Source organism: Megalobrama amblycephala, linkage group LG1 (genome assembly GCF_018812025.1).
Source record: "Megalobrama amblycephala isolate DHTTF-2021 linkage group LG1, ASM1881202v1, whole genome shotgun sequence".
In the NCBI taxonomy this organism is placed as follows: Eukaryota; Metazoa; Chordata; class Actinopteri; order Cypriniformes; family Xenocyprididae; genus Megalobrama; species Megalobrama amblycephala.
The window spans coordinates 26,064,426-26,074,696 of record NC_063044.1 but is presented as its reverse complement, the minus strand read 5'-3'; the positions used below and the strand labels follow the sequence as shown (position 1 = coordinate 26,074,696).

Here is a 10,271-nt window from a genome sequence, read left to right as displayed (position 1 = left end):
GCACATTATAATTCGTCTTTATTTCTCCAAGTGTGTCCAGGATGTCAGGAGAATCAGCTGTCAACACATGCTAGATGAAGAAACTCAAGGATTTTCCTCTTAGTTGTACATGTAGTGAGAGCAGAAGACAACAACAAAATGACCTCTTTATCAAGACACGAGAAACATCTGGAGAAACATCCACTCTGAAACAGAGAAATGTCTGATATGTCAGATGTTGCTGAACAGGTTTCCTCTTCTCACATTAATCAACACATTCTTTTCTCAGTCACATGGTTCCTAATTTTCCCGCTCTTGTTGTGTATATGTAATCCCACTCAAAACATGTCTGCTGGACATGTTTTGAGTGGGATTTGAACCGGCGTCTCCGTCATGGGAGGTGGGCGCACCTAACAAAGACACTAAAGACTGAAGTCTCTGATGTCAGTCACTGCTGCATCTCTTGAGATCAGCGGAGTGAAGTTTACCTGCAGCTCTCAACCAGCTCACCTCTGTTACTGTAATTTGAGTCGTGATTTCTATAATGGACCTTCTAGTATTGTGATAAGTAAAGTCAGTCTGTGAATTCAGTTCTGTGTTTCAGAATCAGGTCAAAAAGTCCCAAAGTGAATCTGTTTCTATTTATCTGAACTCATGATTCTGTGTGTGTGTGTGTGTGTGCGCGTGTGCGTCGGTCAGTGTGTGTGTTGTTTAATGTGACACAGAGACACTGATGAAGAAACCCAAAATCCAGCACAGAGGGGTTGATCAGTGAATGTGTGTGTGAATGTGTGTAAGTGTGTGAGTGTGTGTGTGTCAGAGACGCTGTAGAAGGACAGAGTGCCGACCGACACGTCCACAAACACTCCTGCTCTCTTACTGACTGAAGAAGAAGATATGACAGTTTCCTTATTATTGTGACGGACAGTGAATCTGTGATCAGAGCAGGACAGACTCCAGGACTTCTCATTATATCCAAACATACAGTCATAACCCCCTCCTTTCCTCTTGATTCCTTTATAAGCCACTGATATTTCAGCATCTCCACTCCATTCAGCCTCCCAGTAACAGCGTCCAGTCAGAGTCTCTCCACACAGAACCTGAGGATAATGATCAAATCTCTCTGGATGATCAGGATATGACTGATTCTGTCCCACATATGTCACCTTCCTGTTCTCCTCAGACAGAACGAGGTAAGGGTTCACTGTGTTTGGATCCAGTGTGAGATCACAGGCGTCTGAACACAAGAACAACATTACAACAGCAACATTTACAACAACAAACACTCAAACTGTGATTGAAGACTTACATTTGTGTAATCTTGATGTTATCATGAACTCTCCTCCGTGATCCACACTAGAAAACACACACACACACACACACACACACACACACACACACACACACACACACACACACACAGAGAGAGACAGTGTTATTACATACAAACACAGAAACATAGAAGTTTCTCATATTCTTTTTCTTTCTTTCTTTCTTTCTTTCTTTCTTTCTTTCTTTCTTTCTTTCTTTCTTTCTTTCTTTCTTTCTTTCTTTCTTTCTTTCTCTTTCTTTCTTTCTTTCTATCTTTCTTTTTCTTTCTTTCTTTCTTTCTGTGTGATCTTTCTACTTTTGATTTAAAATGGTGTAAGTGCAGTGTTTTGTGTACAATTGTTGCTGAAGAACTATTTTTTTGTTTTTAATTTTTTGAGTTAATACAAAAAAGAGAAGAAAAAAACATGTAATTTTGTAAAATAATGTATTTTGTTTTCTGGTTATTTGTAATAAATTTTTTTCTAAAAATAAAAAATCTTTCTATCTTTCTCTTTCTTTCTTTCTTTCTTTCTTTCTTTCTTTCTCTTTTCTATCTTTCTTTCTTTCTCTTTTCTATCTTTCTTTCTTTTTTCTATCTTTATCTTTTCTATCTTTCTTTCTTTCTTTTTTCTATATATCTATCTATCTATCTTTTTTATCTTTCTTTCTTTCTTCTATCTTTCCTTCTTTTTTCTATCTATCTATCTTTCTTTTTTCTATCTATTTATCTTTCTTTCTTTCTTTTCTTTCTTCTTTCTTTCTTTTTTCTATCTTTCTTTTTCTTTCTTTCTTTCTTTTTTCTATCTTTCTTTCTTTATCTTTTCTCTTTCTTTCTTTCTTTCTTTCTTTCTTTCTTTCTTTCTTTTTTCTATCTATCTATCTTTCTTTTTTCTATCTTTCTTTTTCTTTCTTTCTTTTTTCTATCTTTCTTTCTTTTTTCTATCTTTCTTTCTTTCTTTCTCTTTTCTATCTTTCTTTCTTTCTTTATCTTTTCTATCTTTCTTTCTTTCTTTTTTCTATCTATCTATCTATCTATCTATCTATCTTTTTTCTATCTATCTATCTATCTTTCTTTCTATCTTTCTTTCTTTCTTTTATTCTATCTTTCTTTTTCTTTTTTCTATCTATCTATCTATCTATCTATCTATCTATCTATCTATCTATCTATCTATCTATCTATCTATCTATCTATCTTTCTTTCTTTCTTTCTTTCTTTCTTTCAAATTCAATTTGCTTTATTGGCATGACATATTTAGGTACATATTGCCAAAGCATTGCATAAAGCAAAACAAAATCAAACAAACATACAAACAAGAACATGTATAAAATGCATTTATATATATATACACATATATATATATACATATATATATATACACATATTGATAGTAGTATAATATGGATGTGTTCACTCAGTACCTCGTAGTTTGTGGCAATTATAAATATGTTGTGCTACTGAAGAGGAAGAAGGTCCTTCACCAAGGAATATTTTCAGTTTGTCAGTTTCATTGAGTGACTGGAACTCTGGGATAATATGCTGTATTTGGCAGTACAGTGACTCTCTTAAGGTTGTGTATTTATCACAGTGGAGGAGGAAGTGTGCCTCCGTCTCAACTGCCCCTGATCTACATTCATTACAGACTCGCTCTTCTTTAGGTAACCATGTCTTCTTATGTCGCCCTCTTTCTATGGCCAGCTGGTGCTCATGGAGTCTGTACTTGGTTAATAAATTCCTGTGTGTTGTATTTCTGACAGACGTGAGATATTCAGCCAGACTGTACTCTCTGAGATAACACTGGAGACGACTCTGCTCTTTCGTTTGCTCTTTCCAGTGCTGCATGTATGTCTCTTTCTCTTTACTCATAATTTCTTTAATTTTTGCAGGGTTTTCTGGGGCAGTGATTTTGAATGCTTTGTTTGTCATTTCTGACACCATTGCACAAAGATGACTTTTCTGAGCACTCAGTTCTTGTGTTTTTAGTGCTTTAAAATGAAGTGTGTCTTCAGGACTAGATTTTAAGTGTATCCAGAACTTTAAAGCTCTTTTTTTAATCATTACAGTTTTTTACAGACGCTAGGACACATTTCTCAATACTTAGGTCACTTTTGCAAAACTCTTCACACAGTGAGCACAACAGAAGTCTATGTGGGCTAAACTGAGGATCAATTATCGTTGCTTTGGCACAAAATGCATTCAATGACCACATCTCTCAAATTTCATGAATTCTTTTCTCACTCAGACACAACAACTGCCAAAACTCTTTGTACGTACATGCCAGTTTGCACATGATTACATACTGTTTTCAAAACTGTTAAACTTATGTTCAAAACAATAACATAATACAAAACTGAATAAGAGCAATTTGCTACATTCCTACAGTAATATTTTACAGTTTTTTCCAATTGCTAACACACTAAAATGACATGCACAGCACAATTATTTAAACTGACACACAGAGAGCAAAACTTCTTCTCAAGTCTCCAAAAGTCTAAACACCTTTTCTGTTTTACACACATTTTGCATTTCAAAATAGCACTTTTTTAAATTCACTAAATACAGTTCTCTGCATAAGACACAACAATCTGACATAAAGTCACATGTTTGCCATTTCAAAACACTGCCATTCAAAATGACACTACATGAGCTAATTGGCCAATTACATGTGCCACCTGGCCAAACACCTCAGTGGTTAATTGTTAACACTTCAATCAGGATGTAAGCACTATGAAAAGACCACAGGTGAGAACCTTTTTTTTTTACAACAACAATGGAAGACATTGCAGAAAGAGGAAGAGGAAGAGGAAGAGGGAGGTTGAGAATAAGAGGGGGAGGAAGAGTGAGAGGTAGGGGTAGAGCAGGTAGAGGAGTTCATGGCCAAAGAAGACAAACACTTTCAAATGAAATCAGAGCAACCTTAGTAGATCATGTCATCAACCATGGGTTGACAATGCGTGAGGCTGGACAGAGAGTGCAGCCAAACTTGAGCCGTTTTACTGTCGCCTCTGTCATCCGGACCTTTAGACTGGAGAACAGGTATGTAACCAAAATTTCATGTAGTACACATGTAGTATACCCCATGTCATAGTGTATCAGTTGGGTGACACCTGTTTACTTAGTGTATGACATCAGCCATTCATGAACTGTACAAGTTTCCTGTACAATGTACTCTACTGTGGGGGAAAATATTTAGGCTGCATTGTCCAAGCCCTATATATATTTTTATTTTATTTTTTCTAAAGGACTGAGAGACGACACCATGGTGGAGGAAGGGGCCAAATGTTCACCGGGGTACAGGAAGCTGCCATTGTAAACTTGGTTTTGGAAAATAATGAAATCAGATTACGAGAAATTCAAAGCCACATCATCCAAGACAACACCTTATTCAACAACATTCAACGAGTTAGTCTGTCCACAATGGCTCGCATTCTCAAGCGAAACCAAATCAGAATGAAACAACTTTATAAGGTGCCGTTTGAGAGAAACTCTCAAAGAAACAAAGAGTTCAGACGAGCATATGTGGATGTAAGTACTATATTGACTGCAGTACACTACACACAACATTGTTTCCCAGTGTACTGGATAACACCATATTGAGTGATTTTTGTTCTTTGTTTTCAGGGAGTACTGGAAATGGATGCTCATGCAATCCCACATGAGTTCATCTTTATAGATGAGGCTGGGTTCAACCTAGCAAAGACCAGAAGAAGAGGGAGAAACTCATTGGCCACAGAGCCATTATAGATGTTCCTGGCCAACGTGGTGGGAACATCACAATGTGCGCTGCCATCTCCAATATGCATGGTGTCCTCCACCGTCATTGCCAAACTTGGACCATACAACACAGCCCATATTCTCACATTTCTGGACAGACTTCACAACATTCTCATACGACCAGAGCGTATGAATGATGCAGACCATCAAAGAAACCGGTACGTTGTAGTATGGGACAACGTGAGCTTTCATCGTGCAGCCCAGTCCAAAACTGGTTTGCTGACCACCCAACATTTCTCGTGCAATACCTCCCACCATACTCACCATTTCTGAACCCATAGAAGAATTCTTTTCGGCATGACGGTGGAAGGTATACGACCGGCAGCCCTTTGTGCGCATGCCTCTTGTGCAGGCCATGGAAGAGGCATGTGATGAGATTGATGTGGGTGCAATTCAGGGATGGATAAGGCACTCAAGGCGCTTCTTCCCTCGATGTCTGGCAAGGGAAGATATTGCCTGTGATGTTGACGAGGCGTTGTGGCCAGACCCGGCTGTGCGGCAAGATGCTGCCTAATTTTTTTTTTTTTTTTACTGTAATATATTTTTTTTCAGAAATTTTCTTTTTCAGTTTACTTTTTTTGTAAGAATATTTTTGTTCAGTCCCATGTAAATATATCTGCTGTGCTTATGTTGTACTGACTTGTTTACTGTAGTGAAGGAAAAAAATAAAAATGTTGCAACAGCATGTGTGTGTATCTGCAAATATTTCTGTGCATGTGAACAATCTGATACATATTTTAGTATTATGGCAAAGCATACTAAAGATGGGGGTGCTTTTCATTATGCCCAACAGTGTGTAGGTGGTTAGGCAAAAATCTGGTAATATGAATGAAGTGTGTGCCATTTCATGCAAAAGTTTGATTTTGATAATGCTATGTGTAGTTTCGGTTGCAGTGCTTCATTTTGCAGGATATATGAGGTATTTTGCAGTTTGGGTGTGTGGTTTTGTGAATTGTTAAGTGTTTTGATAAAACCAGACTAGTTTGAAAAATTGTGTGTTAGCAATTGGAAAAAACTGTAATGAAATATATTTTAAATCTTAAAATTAAATGCTATAAAAACAATTGAATTGTATCTGTATCAGTGGATGGTGTGTATACAAATTCTTGTATTTTGGAATTACTCAGTGCAAAAAAATAAAAATAAATAAACGACATAAAATATTGGTGAATTCTGCATCATGTCTGATTCATTCCAGTAACATATATTGCAGTGAATTATAAACAGAGTTATGTCCTTGTTTTACACAAGAAAACATTGTATAATGCTACATGTTGTTAGTGTTTTTTAGGTAATTGTTTTGTGGGTGACAAAGTGTGTTTGTCGGCTGTCAACCTTTGCTAGTGTTCTGAAAGAATGAGTTGATTTGAGACCTGAATGAAGTGTTTTGGTAGTTGTAGTGCATTTTGGATGTGAAATGAACTGCTTTGCCAAGCTGAAAGTTGGTTAGGAGAACTGTGTGAAGAGTTTTGCAAAAGTGACCTAATTATTGAGAAATGTCTCCTAGCGTCTATAAAAAACTGTAAATTGAGGGGAAGACGGCCTAGTTCCGCCCTACAGGCGTTATTAGGTGTGTTTCTGTGGACATGAAGGATGCTTCTACAGAACTCTACATGTAGACCTTCTAAAGGATGTTTGTCCCAAACCTTATGGCTGTAGTTACTCGCTGGACCCCAGACCTCACTTCCATATAAGGCAATGGGCAGTATCACACTAAATCCTTGTCCAAATTCTGATTGGAATGTTTATTTTGAATAATTTAGTTCGTATGGCATGCATTGCTCTGTGGGCTTTTATAAGTAATGTTTTAATAGCCAAATTGAAATTTCCAGTGGGTGTTAAAACCAAACCAAGATAATTATATTGTAAAGAGTGCTGAAGAGTGGTGTTGTTTACAGTAAATACATGTTTATGTTCCAGATTTCTGGGGTTTTTCTGAAATATCATAATCTTAGTTTTCTGGATGTTGACTTCTAAGGCCCAGTCATGGCAGTATTTATTTAAAATGTCTAGGTTGTTCTGGAGACCTTCTGCCATTTTAGATAGAATTAGTAAGTCGTCTGCATACAGTAAATATTTGACTTCTGTGTCAAATAGTTGTAGTCCTGGACTTTCTGACTGGTCCAGTAGATCTGCCAATTCATTAATATAAATGTTAAATAAAGTTGGGCTGAGGCAGCAGCCTTGTCTGACCCCTCGCTCTTGGGAAAAATATTCTGTTCTCTGTTGACCAATTTTTTACTGCACATTTATTTTGGTTATACATGTTTTTAATTAAGTTGTATATTTTGCCCCCAATACCACTTTGAATGATCTTATAAAACAATCCTTTATGCCAAATGGAGTCAAAAGCTTTCTTGAAATCTACGAAGCATGCAAATATTTTTCCATCTTTCTTTTGGTGTACGTGTTTGTTTATTAATGTGTGTAGTGTGTGAATATGATCATTGGTTCGATGTTTGGGGAGGAAGCCAATTTGAGATTTGCTGATGACATTGTGCTGCTTTAAGAAAAATGAAATCCGAGAGTTAATTATAGAACAAAATACTTTTCCCAAATTACTGGTTACACAGATTCCTCTGTAGTTATTAGGGTCTGTTTTGTCTCCACTTTTAAAGATGGGAGAAATGAGCCCTGTATTCCAGACCTCTGGAAAAACACCTGAACTCAGAATCAAGTTAAAGAGTTTGAGCAATGCATTCTGAAGTTCAGGAGAGCTGTTTTTTAGCATCTCATTTTTTTATTTTGTCAGGGCCACAGGATTTATTAGATTTGAGAGATTTCAGCTTTCCACTAAGTTCTTGTTGGGTTATTGGATAATCTAGTGGATTTTGGTTGTTTTTGATGCATGACTCAAGAGCGTTCAATTTTTCAAGGACTTTTTAATTGGTTGGGATTATTTAAAGGGTCAGTTTGATGGCTATAGAGGTTCTCGAAATAATCTTTCCAAATTTGACCATCTTGTATGGCTGGTTCTTGTGGCTTTGTAGTGTTCAAACTAGGGCTGTCGCGATAACCGCAATTTCGTAATACCGCGCTTTTGACGAGCCAACCGCAGAACACTGCAAAAACCGCAGCAACCGCGATATTTTTTTAAAAGGCTATGTCCTTCTCGTTTTACACTTCATACACGTGTACTAAATATTAAATAAGGTAACAATGATAGCATAATGTGTACCATGGTGATTTGTAAAGAGGCTCTGTAGATGTGCACTAAACAAGCCTAAACAGACAGTGAATGTGAGAGAGATCGACTGAGCGCGTGCGATTACCTGCGTCTGTCCTTCAGGCCGAGACATATATTCGTGAAAAAAAGTTGTCGTGTCCAAGGATAGCGAAATCTCTGCCTTAGCATCGAAGCATTACTGGTCAGCTGAGCCTTATAAAGTGGCGCTCAACGTTAAAATGATTTCAACAGCTTGTTTCATTTCATCTCTCTTTTGAATGAATCTGCGTTTTTGAACGTGCAGTTGAATGAACGGTTTAAAGACTCAAAGACAGTCCCTTGCTACCACCTTGTGTCACAACAATGTAACTGCACTGACTGACAGCCCGTCTAGAACGCGCAGAGATGAGTAACGTTAGTTCTGCTTATACTCGTGAAATATCAGCAGAAAGTCTTGTTTAGTCAGATTCGAGGATCGAAACTAACTATTATACATACAACAATAGCTCTACCATCTTATTGTCAGGTTTATGTTCTGTTTTGTAGACCCTTATTTTGACATTCTCTTTACTTCAATGCTCTATTTAGTTTCGTTATTGAATATGAAGCGCAACTCGGTGTTAACTGGATCTTTGTGTTTTTGATTTGAAATGAATCGTAGCTCTTGTCTAATGGTTTTACAGTCATGGTCAAACCATTTTTCAGAAGGTTTTTGTTTAGTGCTTTTTTTGTGTTTACATGGTGTCATTTTATTTAAATGAGCTTTTTTTGCTATATTTTCAAAAATGTTATTAATATGTTTAATTGCCAAGTCAATTCCCTTCCGATTAATATCAAATGTTGAATTGCTAAACAATGTTATGGAATTGACTATTTCATCTGAGTTTATCACGTTGATATATGTTTCAGCAGTGCTTTGAGTCCATGTATATGATGTGTTAAGTTTATATAGATGAATTGGCTTTTTATGTATTTCTCTTGGTTTGATGTTTTCACCCTTAATGGAAACAATGATCTGGCTGTGATCAGACAAGGGTGACTGAGCTTTGATGGTAAATGCACGGAAATAGGAGGGGATTATATTTGATATGGCATAATCTACAACACTGTTCCCAAGATTTGAGCCATAGGTAAAGTGTCCACAGGAATCTTCTTTGATTCTACCATTCAGGATATAAAGGCCTAAAGTTTGACAAAGGTGAGCTATCTCCTTCCCATGTCTATTAACTCCAGTATCCTGGTTATTTCTTCTAGGTAGGGTATTAAAGAGGTCTTGGGGTATTTGTGTGAACAGATGTTTATCTCCTGAATTATCAATGTAATCTGGTTCTAAACCAGTTCGAGCATTTAAATCTCCACATAGTAAAATTTTCCCCTGAGTTTGATATTGATCAATTTCTCCCTGTAAAGTGTGAAATATTTCATCGTCGTAGTATGGAGAATCTGATGGAGGAATATAAATTCCACAGATAAAAAGGTCTTTATCCAGAATTCCAAAGTTTTTATCCAATTTTAACCATATGTGGTTTTTGCCTTGCTGTACTTCTATCTTTCTTTTTCTTTCTTTCTTTTTTCTATCTTTCTTTCTTTCTTTCTTTCTTTTATTCTATCTTTCTTTTTCTTTTTTCTATCTATCTATCTATCTATCTATCTATCTATCTTTTTTCTTTTTTCTATCTTTCTTTTTCTTTCTTTCTTTCTTTCTTTCTATCTTTCTTTCTCTTTTCTATCTTTCTTTCTTTCTTTCTCTTTCTTTTTTATCTATCTATCTATCTATCTATCTATCTATCTTTCTTTTTCTTTCTTTTTTCTATCTTTATCTTTTCTATCTTTCTTTTTTCTATCTATCTATCTATCTATCTATCTATCTATCTATCTATCTTTCTTTCTTTTATTCTATCTATCTTTCTTTCTTTCTTTTTTCTATCTTTCTTTCTTTCTATCTATCTATCTTTCTTTCTTTTTTCTATCTTTATCTTTTCTATCTTTCTTTTCTTTTTTTTCTATCTATCTATCTATCTATCTATCTATCTCTATCTATCT

General features: G+C 36.0%; 1 protein-coding gene across 2 annotated transcripts; it reads right to left on the bottom strand.

Annotated features, from left to right (window-relative positions):
* On the bottom strand, window positions 1-1,515 carry LOC125265977 (stonustoxin subunit beta-like). Of its 2 annotated transcripts, XM_048186506.1 has the most exons (2): window positions 1,289-1,515; window positions 1-1,216 (listed from the first exon to the last, which is right to left on the bottom strand). In XM_048186506.1, the coding sequence occupies exons 1-2, from the start codon at window positions 1,437-1,439 to the stop codon at window positions 675-677; spliced, it is 693 nt and encodes a 230-aa protein (XP_048042463.1). In that variant the 5' UTR covers window positions 1,440-1,515; the 3' UTR covers window positions 1-674. The 2 variants fall into 2 exon arrangements, with proteins under 2 accessions (XP_048042463.1, XP_048042464.1); XM_048186507.1 differs by lacking the exon at window positions 1,289-1,515 and having other exon boundaries at window positions 1-1,282.
* Between the last annotated feature and the right edge of the window lie 8,756 nt (window positions 1,516-10,271).

Coding starts and splice junctions, on each gene's coding strand:
- LOC125265977 (XM_048186506.1), bottom strand. CDS start 1,439: ATGTTTCTGTGTTTGTATGTAATAACACTGTCTCTCTCTGTGTGTGTG. Junction 1,217..1,288: donor AACATCAAGATTACACAAAT/GTAAGTCTTCAA, acceptor TCTTGTGTTCAG/ACGCCTGTGATCTCACACTG.